Source organism: Grus americana, chromosome Z, assembly GCF_028858705.1.
Source record: "Grus americana isolate bGruAme1 chromosome Z, bGruAme1.mat, whole genome shotgun sequence".
Classification (NCBI taxonomy): Eukaryota; Metazoa; Chordata; class Aves; order Gruiformes; family Gruidae; genus Grus; species Grus americana.
Genome location: NC_072891.1, coordinates 12,371,548 through 12,393,357, shown reverse-complemented (window position 1 = coordinate 12,393,357; position 21,810 = coordinate 12,371,548). Strand labels below are relative to the sequence as shown.

Here is a 21,810-nt window from a genome sequence, read left to right as displayed (position 1 = left end):
TTTTTTGGCTGAAGCACAGACCTAGAAAAGCTATTACTTGATACATAGCAAAAAAGAGAAATACAGTTTGCTGGCTGCAAAGGACCAGTTGGAATTTCAAGAACAAAGTAAAGTAATTCTCCAGTGTTTTTGGTCCTTCCAGAGCTCTGCTGAAGATGCTGAACATTGTTAAGCACTCTAATAGAGCTGATTGACTTCTTATTTTGTCTTTCACAAGTACTTGGATCCCTGTTATCACAGTGTCCTGAGGTCTTTAAAACCTAATCTATATTACCTTGAAGACACCTGCAAGCTGTACATCATTATTCACCAGGCACTGTCAGTCCCCTGTGGGGTCTGATAGCAGGAGGCATGAAGGGACCGAGGCCCAGATCCTAGAAGGTCTTGGCATGTCTAATGCCTGCTGTCTTCCCTGGCAATGTGGAGGCTCTGTGGCTTTGGGGATCTGCACCCCCATGGCTCACCCACTGGCTGGGAGGAAGAAGATACCTGAACTCAGATGTCTCCACTCCTGGGGCCATATGGAGACCGGCACCCCATGCATTCAGTGCTGCTGCTGAGCCTCTCAGCTGAGCTGTTTGCTTTCATTTTGTAGAGGTCACCCAAGCCATGGAACTGGAAACTCGTAGTGATCAGTGGGGGCAGCACTGGTAACAACAGGGCTGCTCTGCATGGTCTCCATGTCTGAAGAGCAGCAGGGGAAAGAAGTGCATCTGTTTTCAGCCTGCATTCGCAGTTGTGTGCAGTGCAAATGCCTGTAAAAGGCAACACAGAAGGTATCAAAGCTAGGCTCTGGAGCAGAGGAAAGCCCTTCACAGCTGCTGCTAGCCTACTGCAGGCTCTTGCTGTGTCCCATTGGCACACTGGGCGGTGAAGGTAAGACAAGAGACCATGAGTCATAGAATCATAGAATCATATTGAATCATAGAATGTCCTGAGTTGGAGGGGACCCATAGGGATCATCGAGTCCAACTCCTGGCTCCACACAGGACCAGCCAAATCAGAGCGTATGACTGAGAGCGTTATCCAGATGCTTCTTGAACTCAGTCAAGCTCAATGCTGTGACCACTTCCCTGGGGACCCTGTTCCAGTGCTTGACCACCCTCTCAGTGAAGAACCTTTTCCTGATATCCAACCTAAACCTCCCCCGTCACAGCTTCATGCCGTTCCCTCGGGTTCTGTCACTGGTGACCAGAGGGAGGAGATCAGCGCCTGCCCCTTCTCTCCCCCTCGTGAGGAAGTTGTAGGCCATGATGAGGTCTCCCCTCAGTCTCCTCTTCTCTAGGCTGAACAAACCAAGGGACTTCAGCCTCTCCTCATACATCTTCCCCTCTAGACCCTTCACCATCTTTGTTGCCCTCCTCTGGACACTCTGCAATAGTTTTATGTCCTTTTTGTACTGTGGCGCCCAAAACTGCACACCGTACTTGAGGTGAGGCTGCACCAGTGCAGTGTAGAGTGGGACAATCGCTTCCCTAGACCGGCTAGCAATGCCGTGCTTGATGCACCCCAGGATACAGTTGGCCTTCCTGGCAGCCTGGGCACACTGTTGACTCATGTTCAACTTGCTGTCGACCAAGACCCCCAAGTCCCTTTCAGCACGGCTGGTCTCCAGCATCTCATTGCCCAGTCTGTATGTACAGACAGGGCTGCCCCTTCCCAGGTGCAGAATTCGGCACTTGCCCTTGTTAAACCTCATGTGGGTGGTGATTGCCCAGTTCTCCAGTCTGCCCAGATCTCTCTGCAAGGCCTCTCCACACTCAATGGAATCAACAGCTCCTCCCAATTTGGTGTCATCTGCAAACTTGCTCACAGCACCTCCTAGTCCTACATCCAAGTCATTTAAGAAAACGTTAAAAAGAACTGGCCCTAAAATGGAGCCCTGGGGAACCCCACTGGTGACTGGCTGCCAGCCTGATGTAACCCCGTTTACCATAACTCTTTGGGCCCGACCCATCAGCCAGTTGCTCACCTATCGCACTATGTTTTTGTCAAGCTGTATGCTGGACGTTTTGTCCAGAAGGATACTGTGAGAGACAGTATCGAAAGCTTTACTGAAATCTAAAAAAATGACATCAACTTGCTTGCCTTGGTCAACTAGATGGGTGAGCTTGTCATAAAAGGAAACTAAGTTTGTTAAACAGGCCCTTCCTCTCATGAACCCGCGTTGGCTGTGACCAATGACTGCGTTGTCCTTCAGGTGTTTTTCAATAACTCCCAACATAATAATAATAATAATAAGCATAATAATGAGGTTTTGGTTACCTGTATTTTGAGCTAGCACAGACACTCTTCTGAGTTGCTATCACATCTTCAGATAGCAGTGTAAATACATGGATGTAGAGTGGGAGCAAACCGTGATGCTTGTCTCCAGAAATGCCCTTCTGCTCCATTTACTCTAACGGTTGCTATAAAGTTGTGCAACTGGTACAGATGACAAGAGGAGTAGAAGCCAGGTGGTAAAAGGAAGTTTTGGTACTTGGAGATCAAGCCCTGGCTGTTGTAACGTTAAAGGGAGTAAATGTGAAAAGGAATGTGTCTCAGATTCATCGGTGCAAAGAACCCATAATTTCTTGCTGAGGCCTATCAGCCTTTTAGTGATAGATAAGGATTAGGACACTTTTAGCCTGAAGTCAAACCAGATGTAAATTGCTTGTTTTGGAGAGAAAGGTCCTTCTCAAGGCAAAATTCTGTATTTATCCTAACAATTAACACTTCAGTAAATGGACATCTGAATGTGGATTTTGCCCTTTTCTGGCAGGAAAATTGTCTTTCCCAACATGCTCCATTTGCTTCCTGCCTGTGCTTGACAAACTTTGAAGTCTCCAACACTCATCATTGATCACTGAAAGTCAGCACTTTCCAAGCTTAAAATAATAGATTTTTATATATATTTTTTTTTCCCTTGTCACTGATTTTCTTCCCTACAAGTGTGCAATGCTACTGCCTTAAACGTCTTCATCTTTGGCCATCCACCATAGAGATCAGGCCAGAAGCAGTACCATTGCTCTTGAAATAGGCACTAAAAGATTTAAGTAATTTCTTCTACTTTTCATACAGCCATTAGCAGAATTACACAGCATTCACTGCTGAACATAGAGGGTGCCTGGAGATTCATTTTCCTGCAATGAATGTGCCAGAGCCTATTTCTGAGTAATTTATCGTTGATTTGTCAGAGTGGTCAGTCCTCATAGAAAACAGTCTTTTATCTCTGACACAACCAGCATGGCTTTAATGGGAAGGGACTCTTTAACCGAGACAGTTTAAAAACACTTGCCTTTTGACCCCTTTCTTTGAGATGTGATTGAATGTGTGGAGTGTTTTTGCAAGGAGTGCAGAATAAATAAGCAGTGAGTGAGCTGTCACAAGCTGTGGAGTGAAGGTCGTATTCTTCTTTTTTTCACTTGTGTTTTGCCAGATTAACTTCAATGAAATGGGTGATTGGTCTGAATTGAGCCCATTTCTGTGATGAGTTACATGTGTTGTACCAAAGGGCAGAGCGAAACCCCAGTAAAAGCTGCCTTGTTTAGAAGGAAACCGAAGGGAAAAAAACATAACAGTACTAATAATGTGACAAAAACAGTGTGCAGGAAATGAAAAGCATGACACACACTGTTATTTCCATGGCAGGGAAAATGACACTGTCACTGCAAAGCTGGTGCTTCTGCTGTCATGCCAGGTTGATTTTCAGTTTAAGTAACCTGCCTCAGTCTGTGAGTGGAGGAGTTTTATGTTTGGGTAAACTCCATTTGCCCACTTATAAATTACATGCAAGTAAAAACATTCCTTTTTCAGTAGATTTAGAGGTAAGGGTCAGGGTGCGTGTGCATGCACGCATGCATGCCTGGGTTTTCCATGGAGGGCAGGTGCAGTTAGCACCCCAGGAGAGGCAGATTTCCAAGTCTGTGGTGTACCCATATGTCTCTCAAGCCTCCCTGCACCCAGCTTGGCCCATAACTATACGAACAAGGACTCTGCACTCTCCAAGAAGGCTTGAAAACTTTGGGATTTCCATCCGGTCGTGTCCGTGTTAATGCATCTGCCACTGGAGAGTGCCCATGGCTCTGCAGGAGCTCGAGCCAAAGAAAATACAGCTGGGGGGAGATGCCACAGCAGGAGCACGTGTACAGACTCTCCAGGCTGCATTTGCTTTGGCGCAGGCTCCAAGGATTGCCATGAGCAGATCGGCGTGAGGGCTGCTTTGCTTCCCCCTGTGTCACAGACCTCTCTCAGCTTCCCTGCATAGCTTTGAATACGGGCAGTACTTTAAAGCAACGCTAAGGTGAGTTATGGCAAAGCAGCTTTTTCGCAGGTGTAACCACAGCTACCTGAGCTGCCTTGGGCTGCGTCAAGCCATAGCTGCAAAACAGCTGCACAGCAAATGAGATGATTTTGCCTGCTCTGCAGGTGGGATTGCAGGCTGCAGGAGGCTCCATGTGCAGGGACAGACTGTGGCAGATACCTGAGCTTACTGTGACTTGCTGTGGATGAGTCCGTAATGGAGAAATTTTGGTTTAGCAGCTCTGGAAGAACAGAAGAAAATTAGCACTGCAGTGTGCAGCACTCCTTGAAGAAATCTGCTTCAGGAACAAGCAGGAAAATACAGTTATGTATGCTACAGTGTGAAATATCTATTTCTATACATAACAGGTATATTTTGCACTTTTAAAGATGTATATTTTATGTTTATTTGTCAAAATTTGCCCCTCAAGTAAATACCTTATACTTTACATAAGCAAACCTGACCAAAGGTGGGAAAGAAGAGATTAGGTCATGTTGTAGACGGCGTGCTGAGGTTCAGAGATTAGCACCCACATGCTTAGAGGTATTTAGACTGTGGAAGGTCTAGGCATACGTCACTTACCCAAGGTCATGCAAGCAGTTTGAGGCAGAGGAAGTAACAGAAAGCATTTTCTCCACTGTTTTGCTTGCTTGTATGCATGGGAATTACATGTATGCATGTGTGTGAGCACGTTGAAAAGCACATTTTTGGACGGTCGCTTCATCCATTCTCTTCTGATGTCTTCCACACATGTGGCTTGGTGCCTTACTCTTTCCCAGCATTTGCAAACCATTGACTGGAACTGATACATCTTTGTTCTTCTGTGAGTAGTATTCCATATTCCAAAATAAAGGCTTGTCGAGTAACCATATGTAATTAAAAACAAGCAAACAAAACACCCTTTAGTTGCAAATTTTCAGTTAACACAGATCTTTCACTAAGGTATCCTCTTGTTCAAGCCTTTATGCCTAGTCTCTGCACTTTTCAGTGTGCAGTTTTCAAAGACAACCCCCCTACATTGCTGGGGATCCATTATGATCCAATACGTGGGGGGGATGTTAGATTCTGGCCATTTATTAGTTGTTTCGGTGGCATGCACATGCAAGAATCTTGAGTGTAGCCCTTCCTTTGCCAGCAACATGCATACTAAAACATGGCTCCCACAGCTTGTTTTTAATCAAAGAACCACCTAATTTTGGGGGGAAAAAAGGAATACTTCGCAGGACCATCCTCCTCTGTGCTGCCACCATCATGTGCATTTGCAAACAAAAGAAAAAGTGCTCAAATTTTAGTTCAATTTGTATCATCAGCTTCCTACCTATTCCTTCCTATTTCTTGTATGCACATGTGGGAACTGTGTGGGTATTCATGTGTGTCTGTGGTTAAAAAGTGATTTCTTGGTCAGTGACCTTCCAAAGTCTTCCTCACCACCTAGAGCTGCTAGAGCACAGCACTGCCATGGGGTGATCATCACAGGAGCAATTGCTGCTTTAGGTGGAAAACCTCATAAACCTCAGAAGCACAGGGACTTTGTTGGTAGAAGGTATCTGTTTATCTTGCTGTCCGTGCACTTAGAGCGATGGCCCAAGCCTTGTCAAAGGAGCCCAGACTGACAAGAAGCACATACCCATCTCAGAGGCCGATAGTGTTCGATAGCTTGGATGCCATGGAAGATTTCGCATTCTTCAGCTTTAATCTCTTATAACAAAATGGAATTCAAACCTAACCCTCCAGAAAATAAGACAGCTCTGGTTAGTGTCATGCCATGTCCCATGTATCCATCAGGATTTGGTTTTGGTGGATTAGAGGTATCGTTTACCTATTTTCTGCTCAGTCAGCAGTGCTATTGTTTTAGCTGATATTTTCAAAAGGTGTTTATTTTTGCTGCTAATCTAAGATGAGCCCTGTAATTATCTGTGAACTGGAGGAAGCAGTCTGGGGCAATTCCTTTCTGCAGCTGTGATGCTCTCTGGAGGCAATGCCTGATGGCCACCATTGCATATTTTCCAAGGTGCCTTTTTCCATGGCTATTTTAAAAACAGTTGCATCACTTTTCAACTACCTCGGTCCTTTATTAACATGTTTTACTAAAAATGCCTCTGACAGAAAGCAGAGACTTTTTGTCTCCTAGATGGATTGAGTGCCATAATAGTGTTTGTGATGAGAAGTGTCTTCTCTCTGACCCAATATTTTTATTTAATGCATCTTTTGTTGCATATTTCACATGTTGGACTCCAGAGGTAACATAACACCGTGTAACTACTAGACAAAATAAATAAAATATTTTAACTTTCACAGTTTCTCATCTTTTCAAGATATGACAGAGAATGACTGGAACAAAGAGATAAGAAGTGTAATTGCCTTCCCCCAGCTTTTTAGCCCTTCTTCTCCTTGTCCTCTGCTCTTTGACACCCAAACATAACTGGGTGTTACTGTGATCATACAACTGTCTTCTCAGCGTCCCTTCCTACCTCTTTCCTGCTCTGCTGGCTGCTCTACCATCGTTTTTCAGGATGTAATACCTATTTAGACCTGGGCAGACCCTCAGCCCCTGCTGCAAGGTTCCCTGACATGTCTTCAGCTCCTCTCTCTTCCCTGGTTTTCCTCTGCTTCTTCCTCTTTCTTTTTTCTGTCCTTTCTCTTTCTTCCTTACTGTCCCAGACCTGCTCCCTTTGGACCCATGGATCATCTCTGACACCTTTTGCTTTCACTCTTTGCCTTTGCTCTGCCTATTTATTCCTTGCTTCACCCAGCCTTTTACAGTTAACTGTTAATCACAAAGAGATTAGGAAGAAATTCCACCTCTCTCTAAGGAGCTAGATATAATTATTCAGGACATTTTTTTTTTCTCTCTCTCTTTACTATCTGGTTCTGGCTTTTTTTCTGAGATGGGACACTGCTCTAGATGCCTCGTGGAGTTGAAATGGCGTGGGAAATCCCCACATTGCCCAAGCCCGAGTGAGTGTTTAGCATTTGAGCTTGGATTGTGCAATATTCCTTGGGAGAATGAGTCTGGATCTAGGCAGGTTCAGTCTGGGCATTCACCTGGAAGGGAACCTAGTTTGTAAATGAACAACACGAGGCCTTTCAAATCTGTAAAGTATCCTAGGCCCAAAATGTTCTTTAAAACTTCTGTTTTCTGTTTGTTTACACCTTCAGTCCTGCTCTGATCTCCCCGAACATGTCAGTGCCGACAGTTGGAGATCTGGTGGAGTTGCCACCAAAGCACTTGATGCAAACACAGTGCTGCAGTGGGATTAAGACTATTTACAATAACTGGTTGCTTGCTTTTTAATTGAAGCAGATGGAGAATGCACTGATGAAAATGTCAGTTGTAAACGGATTAAGAAAAATCACAGTGCATACCTCTGAAGACTCCAGTGAAACATGTAAAAAAAACCCAACCAAAAAACCCCACAAACCACCCCCAACAAAAAAAAACCCCACAACATCCCACCTTCCCCAAACATGATGGTCATATTACTTTTAAAGGTGGAGATAGGAAGTAGGGAAAAATGATCTTCAATGTTCATGATCACTATTAAACTTTCAAACCTCTCTGTCCATTTGTAGTGAGCCTAATATGATGGTTCTGATGGAGGTCTGTGAGTAGGATATATATAGGATAATATAATAACTGCTCAAGATCTTGTGAGTTCTTCATAGACGCAAATGACCTCAGTGTATTTCTAAAGAGTCAGGGTTGCCCTCTATACCCTTCTTCTCCTGTTCTGCAGTCTGCAGAGGTTGTGCCTTTCCGCTATGGAAATACACTTCTGAAAGAGCCTCTTCGGAAGCAGCAATCAAAGTTTGCTTCCAAGCTTCTCCAGTTACCAGCAAAATCCAAAAAAGAAACTTGAATTTGTATTATTAATTTAACAACATCATTATGAATGTGCTGCAGGAAACAATGCATCTTCCTACACAAACACTATAAATAAAACTTCTGATAAGCACTTTACTACATTGAATTCCTCATTCTTTTCTTTGAGAGCATTCCAAAATTTAGTGTGCAACTTAATCAACTTCATACGTGCTTGAATTGGGCAAGTCAAAACTAACATGACCCTGCACAAAGAAAAGCATGCCTCGCACGAGAAATCACATTCTGCTTATTTACTATATATGAAAACAGTCCGAGATCATTCCTTCCCTGAGCCAACAGGAACATTTCAGTGTTTCCTTAACCACCACCCTTCAACGCTTTCCAGGAAGCAAACCTTGTTCTCAGGATGGCACTGGCTGCGTGGTTGTTAAAGCTGAGATGAAGATGGTGAAGCAAAATGAGGAAACGCTCAACTTTAATGTATTCAGCTGTAATAGGGTTACCAACTGCAAAGTATCATGCTACTTAACCTCTCTTTTCCATCAACTATTGATCACACTTAAATTCTTTTTTATAGAAAACTTCAGGCCATGCTTAGGCAAAGAGTTGAGTACAGGATTAGCTTCACCTGCAGGTTACCTTGTTTAAATTAACAAGGCTGTTTGCATGAGTTAAATAAATACATATGTAAGCTGATATAATATTTTTAATTAAAAATATAGTGCAGTGTGTTGTTACAGTGCTATGTGGGTGGCAGGCATTAAAGAAAAGGCAGAGAGCCTAGTTAAGCAATTCAGGTAGTGAATCAGATCTGTATTGAATGGCAAAAGTTCTGGAAAAAACCCCCAACCTTCTTGGAAGCATACTTGTGCCAGGCCTATATAGGGATCCTTTTAAAATCAGAGTCATTCTGAAGTCGTGACACTTGGGTCTGGGCTGGAAATCATCCAAATTATTTCGTGTCTGTGCTTGGGTATGATTCAATTTCTTCTAAAAAAATGAGCTTTTGGAGGGACTGTGACCACTTCTGGAATGTGTTAAATTAACATTTGTTATCTATAGACAGGCATCACAGAGGTTACAGCAGAGCAAACCTCTCTTCATTTCAGACCTTGTCACTGGATACTTTCTACTTGGAGCAGGAGGGTAAAGAACATGATGTGGAGACAGGTGTCTCCTGAGCACTTGGGTCCAAGCACCCAGCTCCTGCTTTTGTTCCTGTTATCTCTGCATCAGGAGCAGCTGTCTGAGAGAGACAAGGGCTTAGCCCTGCAAGAAACACCACAGTTTTCACTGGCTTCAAGACAGCAAGTCCTGTCTTTGCTTACTCACTATTTGTATAAAGGAAAAGAATTACAAAGGAATAAACATCTAAAACATCCTCTAAATAGCAAAGCAAAAACAAATGGGGAAAAAAATCTGTCCTTTGCTGAACTGAGCACAGGAATACAGAGTACGCAGCGGCACCTAGAGCGGAGAAATACCTCGAAGGTGGCAGTTCACAGCACGTACAGCGGATAGATCATGGTGACGGTAGATGCTGCGCAAGTCAGGGAAACTTCTGACAAGCCCCAGAGTTTCCCAAGTAAGAGTCCATCTATCATTAGTCTTCTTCTGGGTACCGGAGAACATACCAAAGGGATTAACAGCTTAATCATAGCTGATTCATATATGGGGCTCTGCATTATTTATTTATTCATTTAACTATTAGGGTCTTCCTGCTACAGACAGGGGAAACTGAGGTGCAGAGTGGTGAGGTGACTTGTTCAAATGTTGCCCATGGCAGAGCAAAAAATAGGAGGGTTGCTCAAGTACTTTTACGCCCATTAATTACTTCAGTGCTGGTTAGTTTGTTACTTGCATATCCCTGACTTCTGTGACTGTAAGAATATGAGTACAATCTGTTGCTCACATATCCCTGTTTTTTCTGGCTCCAAGATGAGTTTATTTATACTACAGGTGAAAGTGCTAGTAAGGCTGATTTGCACACCCTCATTTCCCTGGAGCCTTTCATACTTGTCGGAAGTTATGTGGTGATCAAAGCCAATGCATCGGCCAAACGCTTTCCAAAGGCATCGTTGTTTTGCAGGTTTGCTCCCCTGGTCCCAGGCAGTTTAATGGTGAAAACAGGATACGGTACAGAGGGCCAGACCTGATGCACTGCTTTATCAAAGTCTGTTGTCGTTAATCTCCTTTTTATGAATGGTGGGGAAGTGGCAGCCGTACACAAGGATAAACAACGGTCGCAGCAGAGAAGCTTTGAACTGCTCTGTTCCTTTGGGAAAGAGATTTAAGATAAAGCCCAATCTGGAAAGCATCAGTGATGGTGCACCGAGAGCCGCTGATCTCCCCCACGGTTTGGGACCTTTCCATCACTTTCGGCCCCCGTCACCCTGGGGCGGGCACACTCCGCACCCTTCCCCGTGCTCCCTGCAGCCCCGGGGAGGCGGGAGGGGACCGAAGGGGAGGGTTGACGTCCCCTCACCCCCGCCGCACATCTGCCGCGACCCCGCCACATCTGCCCGCCGCCCCGCCTTGTCCCGCCCCGCCGTGGGGCCGCATCTGCCGGCACATCTGGGCGGACGCGGCCCCTCCCCGTGGGCACATCTGGCGGCCGCGGGGGGCGGCCCTCCGCCGGGGCGGGAGGAGCGGCGGGTCGGCGCAGTCCCGCCGCCGGCCGGGGCGGGCAGAGCCGGCGCGGCGCGCAGGGGAGAGGCGGCCCGATGGGGCGGCCGGCCGGCAGCCTGGCCCCGCTCCGGCTGCTGCTGCTCCTGGCGCTGGGGCACGCCTGGACCTACCGGGAGGAGCCACAGGACGGCGACAGGTGGGTGTCCCCCGGCCGCGGACCCCCGTGCTCCTGTTTCTGTGCGTTCCCCCCCACACCCCGGTCCACCACCTTCTTTTATCTTTTTTCTCCCCCCCCTTTTCTTTTTTTCTTTTAATAATACGACTCCCTGCCTTGCAGGGAGGTTTGTTCCGAGAACAAAATTGCCACCACCCGGTACCCCTGCCTGAAGCCCACGGGCGAGCTCACCACCTGCTTCAGGTGAGCGCCGCGGCCGCGGAGGGCGGGCGGGGGAGGGTGGGGGGTGCCGCGGAGCCGCGGGACACACGCGTGGCCGTGGCTCGGGGCTCGCTGCCAGCGGGGAAGGTGCCGCGCTGCCCCGGGGGAGAGTTCGGGGGACACACGCGTGATGGAGGCAGGCGTGGGGACCGCGGCAGTGGCATGTGTTTGCCTCCCCTCTGCTCCACGCTAACCCACGCCAGCATTTCTGCCTCCTCAGGCTCTGGGGAATGGATAACTCGGTCACGTCCTTCCTGCGTGGGGCATCTTCGTTGGCAAGTCCCACTGTTGCCCCACCGAAAGGTTTTAGTGACTCACTGCAAATATCACCTCAAAAGCATTGCGGGAGAGGGTGCGTGTGGTTTTGGTTGCCATATCCTGGCTGTCAGTCAGTGATGCAGTGAGAGAGGCTTCCTCTGACCTGGATATCTACACATTGGAGCTACAGCTGCATCAGTTGCAGAATGATCAGTGAGATCAACTGGATTCATGCCAACTGAAAGACGTTTACATTAGGTAGATGAATCACACCCTCAGAATGAGTAACTTCTTTAGCAACCAGCTTGGGGGGAGACTTCGGCAGAGGCCTCTCAAATTAAGTAAGATTAATCCAACCCTGAGTTTTCATTTTTCAGCTGTGTATTTGAGAAACATCATCCGTTTTTCAGAAGAATTTTAAAGCCATTTTAATGATGACAAATGTCCAGAATAGTTGACAATAGATGTGCTTTTGGAGAAATATACACAAAGTACGAGCACGCATGTATCCCTTTACTGATGTCCTCTGATTAGTCCCATCACCACAGATGAGATGTTTCATCTGTGAAAGCTGCTTCTTGTAAGAGGTTACTTTGTGGAAGGCAACTGTGCTCTGCCTATGTGTCTATGCCTGCATGTGGCAGAGAGCCACTTACGGATACCAAAAATATGATAAGGCACATCGATGCTTGTGAAAAGCATTACAGAAATCCTCCATTTCTTCCCAGAGAGTTTTCTGCTTGGCATAAACGCCAGAGACCTATAGATGCATGGTGCAGCAGTGTAGTGCCTTGCTCACGTGCTTGGGGCTGCTTCATGCCCTCCAGCAGCTGCAGCCACCTGGGAAGGTGTCACACTGCTGCCCAGTTCTCAGCAGCATTAGCAGCCTTACAGCCCCTGGGAAGGGCTGTGCAGGGATTGGAGACCACCCTTCCCTGCTTCCCTTATCCTCTCTCTCCTCTCCCTGTGAAGGTGAGGCAGAGCCCGCTTTTAAGCAGCTCTGTAGCACACAGCAGCAATTTGTGGAGAGAGGCAGTGTGTAGGTTTTGCAGGGAAGGAGAGTACTTGGTTGAACCAGCAGCGTTTCTCTGGTTTGGGAGCGGAACACTGTGGTGAACGAGGCTGTGCTGAGAGTGCAGAGTTACTGGAGGAGAAAGACGGAGCAGGAGCCACATAAAGCGGCACGCACATGACTGTCCTGCTAGTTACGCTGTCACTACTGCTTGTCCCAAAATCCATCCAAGCAAAGAGGGTCTGCTTTGTGTGTAGTGGATGAGGACTTCACAGGCTCCACCAACTGCTTTGAGCCACCATACAAAGGAAGCAGGACTCTGTCCGGCTGCCAAGTCCCACTTGTACTTTCTTTCATCCTTGCTGAGGTATTTCTGACCTTTGGGCTCTGGTTGTGCTGAGCCCTCCCTCCCTCCCCAGCTCTCCCCCTGCACAATCCCAAGTGGTATTCACCATCCTGAACCAGCACAGACTGCAAATGAGCGTTTCCAAATCACTGCATTGCACCCTAAGTTGTTCTGGTTCGTGTTTCAAATCTTTTCTATATCTATGACTGCTAGGGCTGCTTTGCTTTAAAAAAGAAAAAATCAGTTTCCATGTAATTGTGTCTCTTCAAAGTCTAGCCTTTAAGGTCAGGTGAGGAGGGCTCCATTCCCGGCTCTGTGAGCTCTCTTCTGTGGTGTCCGTATGCACAAGAGCAGGGCAGCATCTCTGAAACGGAGGCGTGCGGCTCAGCAGAGCGACCTCGCATAGAGGACATACCTGTGCTGTGGTGCACTGCTGGTCCTGCCCATTGGAGGTGTGCCACGCTCTGACACACCCATGACGGTGAACGTTAGGGGAAGAGCAGCATCCCCATTGCTCGTGGTAGCAAGATGTGCTTCCAGCAGACACATGAGATTATCAGCAGAACGTATTTTAATTTAAGATTCATTAATATTTTGAGGTTGAGGCTGTTAACAAGATGACAGGAAACTTGCAAGTGTTGACTAAGCCTGTGGTGACTCAAGGTGAGTTTTGTTTCATAGGACATTCAGGTACTTCAGGATTCAGTTTTCACATCTGGAATGACGGTGAACATTTAAAAAACTTCAGCTGGACAGAAACTCAGCTGTGGCTTTAGGGAACTTTCACTCCAGGTGTCTGAGAAACTTGATTTTGGTCTTCTAATATTTATTCTTACAAAACTTCATTTTTTATCTTCCTAGACAGTTTTTTCACAGTATTTCATAATGACAATACTTCTATACATTGTTAGAGGTAGTTTAAAAGGATAGTTAATGTCAGCTGCTATTTACTATTAGCATACACACCTAATTTCTTTTCTAGGTCAAAGTGCCTTTTGTCTAGAAATTAAACAAACTGACATAAAATTTATCTCATGTCATAACACGTCAGGCATAAGGCAACATGCACCACAACCAATGATCTGCTGTACAATTAGTTAAATAAAAAAATAAATACATTTGAAGTCAGATGTCAAAATTCCTGAGAAAATTAGTTTTCCAAAGCATAAATTCTTGACCGAAAGCAATTTCACCCTTTTATTCCTCCTTCTGGAATTTTTCATGAAAATCAGCATGTTTGCAGAGCACTTCAATAGAAAGAGCATCTTTTCATCACAAAAAAATATTTCTTGAAAAATTTTTTTGAACCAGATTTACTCATGAATAAAGATGAGCCAAATGGAGGGCCAAGCCAAAAGTGGGGCCAAGCACTGAGAATATATTGGCATTTTTCCCTGTGGTCATAGCAACCTTGTACATAATTAGATGTATTTTTCCTTTTTAAATGTGTGCAGTCTGGCCCTTGGCTTAGTTTGATTTGTATTTTTTTAGATGTTCTCTGTATTTATTTTCGTAAGAGCACAGAGGAACAGATGCAAAAAGCAGTGGGAGCTTGTACAGTGCAAATCCCATTTAAACTGTTGTATGCAACTGCACAAAATACCCAATACTAATGGCCACATCGTTTAGGTACAGGGAGTATGTTCTGCAGATTTGTTGGTCATGCAATAGTCCAATAAGACTTTGAATTCCTACCGTATGCAAAATTCATCAAATTTGATGACATTTGGGCAGCATGAGAATATGAGGCCCAAATCACTTTACTGTCTCCTCCAGCTGTTTGAATATGGTGTTGACCTGTTTCAGATGACAGACTTAAACAATTTGTTGGCATGTTAAATTACATGAATGTTGCTGCAGTTTTCTTCAGTGCTTCTGTGTGTTATCACTTGCATGTAACAAGTTTGTACATTTTAGCAGCAGTCCTTTTCATTACAGTCCTTCATTCATTTTTATTTTCAACAGTGCTACCTTACATTGTTTCTGTGGTCCAGAAGGAAAAGCAGCATCTGGAATAAGCATCCCGTTGCTTTATCCTGATTGTGTAGCTGTGTTCCCGTAAGGGGATGGTAGAGGTTATGTTGCTTCCAAGTTCAGGAGACTCAACATCTAATCTGGTACAACTTATTAATTGGAGTTGCTCCCTTTTTAAAAACCACCAAAACTTGATCACTTAATTAACTGTTGTATATTAGGAGAGATAAATATTATATTCAGTTAGAATTCAGAGAGTGTAGTGAAAATGATTCAGAAGGACAATACGCAGCCTTAACAGAAACATTTGCTGGTGGAAGCTGTTTGCCCATCACCAGCTGTAGAAAGATTCAAGCATGAAACAGATGGGAAAATGAGAATATTTGTATCCCCTGACTGTGCAAATCTCTTTGCCTACTAGACACTTAAATATTGTTATAAATGGACTTGAAAAAAATTGTTTTGCTCCTTTTCAAAAAATTTTGATAGGAGTAAAGGGCTAAATTAAGGGAACCAGCATGCGTGAATAAGGCAGATGAAAATTTGAACCTGGATCTGCATAGCCTGGAAGAAGGCTTTAGCCAATGCCTTCATGGGCAAAAGGAAGGTTGTTTTTTTTCCTTTTATTCGGCTGAAACTATTAGTTTAATTCCCTCTCAACTTGCAAATAAAATTGACTAGATTAGTTGACAAAACCAATTTTTTAAACATACAGACCTGGTGAGAAAAATTATCCATCTTTCTCTGACATCATGGTGAGCACTCTCTATTTCCTGCATTTTTTGCTGAAAATGAAGTGTGCAGGCTCCTTAAGGAACGTATTATACCCTAATTCTGCATGTGTAGTGATGGAGGCTGCTCCTGCTCCCTCCTTCTGTGGGACCAGCGGGGAGCAGGAGGTTTAGAATAAGAGTGCTTGGCAGAATAGTCCTAGCTAATGATGGTAAAATCTTTGTAAAGGTGAGACAAATCTTCACATGTTATGTCTGCAAATAAGCCCCATGTTATGGGGCTTAAATCTTGGCTTAGAACTTAATCAGTATTTTTGTAGTATTTTTCAAGCAAAAGGTCTTTTAAATAGGATGCATATGTTTCCATGTAGGTTGTCGGCTTCTTCATCTGATAATTAGCAGCTACAAGTATTTCACAGAGGCCCTCCCTACATTTCAGGTTTTAAATTTTGCTGTGAAGGATTGCTCTACACTTCATAACAAAAAGACAAATCAAATGCATTGCAGAAGAGAATGCGTGTATACTTACACCCTGCTCAATTCTGATGCTAACCAGAGATCACATGCATTTCTTTTTACTCTCTTGAACGCTGATATTGCTGGTGAAGCCTACTATTTTTATAGACTGTATCATTTTGCACATTCTTAAAAGATAAAAGTGATTGCAAGTTAGTTGGATTGTAGCTGTTTCACAAAGAGCAGCACTTTCACTAATATGCCCTTGGGGACCATATGCAATTCCTGGTTCCCAGATACTTGACGAGCATGTTGCAGAGCTTTCCAACAGGGAAAAAAAATGCTGTATAGAATTTTGAAGCTTTCAGCTGGAGTAAGCAAGGATGACATTTTGTCATCTTCTGAATTTTCTTTTCTAGAGATTTCTTTTTTATTGTTGCTGTTGTGTTTCCTCTCTGAAGTTTTGCTGATCAATTCAGTTTTAATGGAATTGAAAGACTCCCAATTGATATATTATAATATAACCGTTAAACCCAGAAATTTATCTGATTAGAGCAAAGTTACTGCTTAATCTCCAGTTATCTTGCAGGGAAATGCACTCCGTGGTGCAATTCTGCTGAAAATTTAGGAGAGGATATGATTTCAAATTTTGTTTTGGTTTTAGAAAACTAAATATACACAACAGCTGTAATTCCACATCTGCTAAAAGAGCTTCTTTATGTTTCAATAAACTAACAATTCTTCTTTTGCACGTAGTTCAGTGGTAAAGTGCCACAAGCTGCTAACTCTGTGCATCACTCAGGGTAGCATCAGCACCTGAAACGTGCCCATGTAGATTGTGAGCACTGCTGGAAAGAGCTGCAGCGATGCTTCTTGGTGATCGGATTGAAAATGAGGAGAGTCAGAATTTCTTAATTTATTCATCCTATGAAGAAACCTGTGATATGTAGTACTGGGCCTTTTGAACTCCGTAGCAAACCATCATCATTCAGCAGCTCTGTGACGTGGCACATCCGTGGAAGGAGTGCTGCGCTCTCAGTCGCTCTAGCACTAATTCTACTAACGCATTCACTACCATGGTGGTTATGCAGAGATGCATCAAACATAAGTGTTCTCCTAGTTCAAAGGTTTTTGTTGTCTGTGTGCTACAATGATGCTAAGACATTTTTCGGAGTTTCTTGAATTTTTTTTCTCACTATTGGTTTGAAAGTAGCACCTTTAAGCATCCTGGTTCTGAATGCAGTCAGTCCTTAGTTTGATTGGATTTCCTTTGCTGCAATTGCCAAGGGGACAGATTGCTCTCAGTTTCTGTGATATGTTGTGAATACCTGATGGTTAAGAGTAACACCAAGGTCACAAGCGACTGTAGGTTTCCATACAGCATTTGGATGGCCATGACTTTGCTTTCTCAGGTCCTAAGGCCGAGGATCTTAATTCATACGGAATTTTGGTGAGATTAGGGATGTTTGAGATCTCAGCAGATGTGGATGCTACTGGCTGGAGCAAAGCCTCCTGCAGCAAAACGCAATGCTGCTGTGAGTTTACTGTGCAGTGTCTACTCTGTACAGCCAGTTCACTCCAAAATGAACCAATGTAATTAATGATCTTTCAGACCATTGCATAATTAATGTGAGTGGTGTACTGAGGTAGGATGTGCTACAATTAAAGGATGAGGTCTGGAAAATGGTCGTTCGTGTAGTCCAGAAGTTTTTGATGTTCGCATCAAAGCAGTTTGGAGAATTTTAAAACTGGCAAGCCAAGAGCTTTATGATAAGTGCCCTCCTTGGTGGTTTGATCAATAATGAAATCCAGGTGCATTGCATTATGGTTTTCATCTACAGTATATGGGGTTAAATATGAACTGACTTTCCTGGGCATGTCATCTAGCACAGAGACTCCAGACAAACAAAATAGTAGCCCCAGGGTATCCCGTAGCTGATACAAAATATGTAATAAAAATAGGCCACCAAAAGGAATATGACTTTTGTAATTATCCTAAGTATTGTATATGCTCCCTAAGGTCAGGCTGCTTTGTCCTTAAAAAAGTGATTGCAGTCTCTCTTGCTAACAGCAGGACCTTATTAATAGTTGTGTTACTGCTCCCATTGTGACAGAGACCCGTTGAGCTGGGTTGTTCTGCACTGACTGCAGTCAAAATAGACAAGGCAGAAAAGGGAGGAATGGAAGGATAAAGGTACAGAGCAGCAAGGAAGAGAAAGGAAAGAAAACAAACCAGAGGCATGGAGCAGGCAGAAAAAAAAAAATTAATAAAGACATAAAAAGAGAAAAATTCCATCTTGCTGGTGGTTTGTGTGACAGATATGTGTGTAATAGAAGGGAGGTAATCACTCCCCAAAGAAGTGTAATTTAAATGCTGCCAGGCGCCTATTTAAGTAGAACCCAGAAACAAAAACATGAGCCAAAACCCAAACAAAAACACACATGCACGCATCCTGGGGAGGGTGCCTGTTGTCCCAACTAGACTTGGAGAGAAGCTACAGGAGCTGCTGCATCTTCCCTTGACAGCCTCTCCCCTTCTGTCCTTCCTCAGTTCGGAAAAACTCTCTCCCCCTTTGTACAGCGCAGGTCCGTGTGAGGGCAGGATGAGCACCTTAGAGGCAGATACTTCAATTGTCTTTGCTCACTTCACATTGCTTTCACCCATTGTCATAGCACAGAATTATTGGGGAGCAGTTGAACATGAAATATTTAAACTACACTCGGAAGAATAGATCAAGCTTGCTAGGCATCCCAGATAAGATGGGATTGCCCATATTCCGCTGTGAAAGCCATTGCCCAGTATGAAGAGCATGTGGGCGACAGGTTTTCTGAGGCTTCTGCTGTGCTTGCCTATTTTTATGTCATTGCATATTTGGGAGAGAAGTTATTACATGTGTGCAGTAAGGTCACACAAAGCAGGTAAGTGCAAGATACCTGGTGTGGCCCGTACCACTGATTTACAGATGGGCAGAGAAACTTCACCTGGGATATATCACATTTCAGATTGTGCCCGCGCTTGTGCAGTGCTGGTCGTTTGCGGCACATGTGACTTTGGGGCTTTGTTGGGATTGTGCTGAATTCTCGCAACCTTGAGTTTAATCTTTCAGTTTTGTCTCCACCACAGTGCCCCCAGTCCTGAGATGGCTTTTCTCTCAACGTGTGAGTCAGCGTTGAGTGTTCAGTATCAGTGTCACTTCAGGTGGAGCTGGTGGGGATGGCAGTGGGCTTGCTTTGGAGACCTTTGCTTTTGTTGCTTATGTCTCCTACAGATACATATGGGTCACTCCAGGGTTCCTCGCTTTAAAACTCATGCTTACTAGGAGGCTGAGGCTTGTGCCTACCCTACAAATAAGCAGAGCTGACATTTGATTTACAGTGCAAAAAACCTTCCTCAAATTCTTCTCAGAATTTTTTTCTCTCTGTTGTTCATTTTCTGTTTGCTTGCTTTCAGTTTTCAAACTAATGGTGGCTTCTTTTGTAAACTAACAGTAGCAAATGTCACTCTACTGCTCTGCTTTGCCGTTTCTTCTATGTTGTTCCACTTGTAAGCAGAAACAATGGAGAGCAGAATCCATACAGGCCCAACTTGGCTTCTTCTTGGCCTAGGAAAAGAAAGCAATTTGTTTGCATCTCCTTAAGGGTAGCTCTGTTTAACAGTTGAAGAGAAAAACAATTTCAGTTGCAGACAGTAATCTCAGAACTTAGTTGTGTATGGAAAATCCTTCTCGCTTAAAGAGTGTTTTCCATCATGTTGTGTTGATTTCATTGTTGATCCTGGTTCAAAAAATGAAGTACGAGACTGTAAAGCATTTAGCGGACATCTAGCTATTAAAAACATGTACTTCTGGTTTTTTGTTAAACTTAAGTTCTAACCACATCCATTTTAATTGATGATCTGTGCTGGAATTTAAATAAGGTGAAATACCCAGTGATTATATTCACTGTATTAATATTAGCAGCCATTCAGTAGTGAATGCACATGAAACAGAATTTTTCTCCTTCCTTTTCAAGTGAGCTGGGAGCTAAAGTAGCGCCTACACAAAGTGGGAAAGAGAGGCAAAATCAAAGCTATGGTCTGAGTTTTTAAATGGATTGTTCTTGGAGAATGAATAGGCTTATTATAAGTCAAAGGCAAGTTACACTAGAGAGAGAGTTTGGAGAAATACAGGACAATATTCATCTGGGCTAGCAAGTGTGTGACAAACAATAGTCTTTCTATGGAGAAATTAGTGGTGCATAGCTTCTGATGTACAACAGCAGTGTTCATGTTGGCTTCGTAGTCTCATTACACTCCCTCGAGGGGGAAAGTTGACCGCCTAATTCTTCACCACAGGACACAGAAGTCCAAGAAGCTAAATGGTACAGTCTGCAAAATGGATGAAGAAATACATGAAGTATTATGGTAATATTTTATGAGTAATGGGTAAATGGTGACAATTTAGAAATTTGTGAAAACTTACCAAAAAAAGGATGCTCAGAATTCTTTTTATAGGAGAGAGCAAATCACTTTATTGGATGTATTATTTCATTGTAAATAACTTCCTGCCCAGAGCTCTGATGTCTCAGTGGAATGTTAATATCTCTATGATCACATTCAACACATTTAATATATGTTGTAAATCTGACATCTTGCCTATTCAACCAGATTTTATTATCATACTCAATTTTCATGATAGAGTTTATTATCATAGCTGCACCAAAAAAGTAGTGTCGTTTCCTAAACATTGCTCTCTGGAATTCTGACAAAACCCTTAGTTTAGAGATTATTGCCTTCGAGAATTGAAGTGAGTTATAATTCAAACAAAAATAGCCAAAGGGAAAATTATTTAATCTTTATAATAGCATCTGTGGGAAGAGAAAAAACACAGATGAAAACGGGGTTGAGGGTCTTTGGTAGATCTTAGTGGTTGAGAAGTGGAGAGTGAGAGAGAGACTTGAGGGACGAGGGGTCACTAGGGCTACTGTTTGGTAAATGCTTGATCCTCCTGAGGATACATGCTTTTAACTGCAGCTTCCTAAGGCAGGAGCAAGGACCGGTGGCAGACAGGAATGCTGGCAGTCTGGGATGATCTCTGCCTGGAAATCATCAGCATGCTGAACCCAACCGTGGTTGGGCTGTTGGTCTGCACGATGGCCCAGACAGTCTACGGGCAAGTCTTGTCTCAGGCTGTGACCCTTGTGGTGCCTCAGATGTTGGCTTCTCGATAGATTACATAATATGCTGCTTGTATGGAAAATAGTATTGTTTGCTTAGCCAGATGTAGAAAGGTTGTTTTGATGTATACTTGGATTTTAAAAGCTCATTAGTTTGGGTTGGTTTTTTTTTCTTTGGTTTGGTTTGTTTTTCCTGAAGAAAGTGTATGTCCACTGGACTTCCTACTCCCTCAAGCCTGCAAATGCATGTCCAGAGAGCATCTGGTGAAACTGCTTTAAATTTCAAAATTGAGAGATGAGGACCCTATAGAAAATGGATCATTTCTTCCCCCCCCCCCTTTTTTTTATAATTTTCATGGAAAAAATCTCATTTCAAGCTTTTCTGATTTTAAAATGAAGAAACACAAAATGGAATGTGATTAAAAATGGAGAACATGGGATATGTTTTTATTCTACTTGGTCCTGCTTGCCTTCTAGCTTGTCTAATAGCAAACCAGAAGATATTAAAAGTGTTACTTCCTGAGCATGTCTCCTTGCCCACTCTCACCCTTCAGTTCCCCACATTTCTTTCTTCCAGACAAAACCCAGTAAATAAGGGGTAAGTGAGGCAAAAAGGGGACAACCTGACACTTCCCAGTTTTCAGACCTTTCTGTTAAGTCTGCTTTAGGAGTCCAGGCTCAGTCCGCTCTCTCTGTATACGGTCAAT

At 43.9% G+C, this 21,810-nt stretch overlaps 1 protein-coding gene across 2 annotated transcripts in view; it reads left to right on the top strand.

The window, feature by feature from the left end:
- Window positions 1-10,674: 10,674 nt before the first annotated feature.
- CCBE1 (collagen and calcium binding EGF domains 1) overlaps window positions 10,675-21,810 on the top strand; it is a 102,067-nt gene continuing 90,931 nt past the window's right edge. The window contains exons 1-2 of one of the 2 annotated variants that reach the window (XM_054811171.1): window positions 10,675-10,932; window positions 11,074-11,154. In XM_054811171.1, the coding sequence (XP_054667146.1) occupies window positions 10,832-10,932; window positions 11,074-11,154 (182 nt within the window). In that variant the 5' untranslated portion in view covers window positions 10,675-10,831. The remainder of the gene's footprint in view (window positions 10,933-11,073; window positions 11,155-21,810) is intronic. The other variant, XM_054811172.1, reaches the window with a different exon arrangement.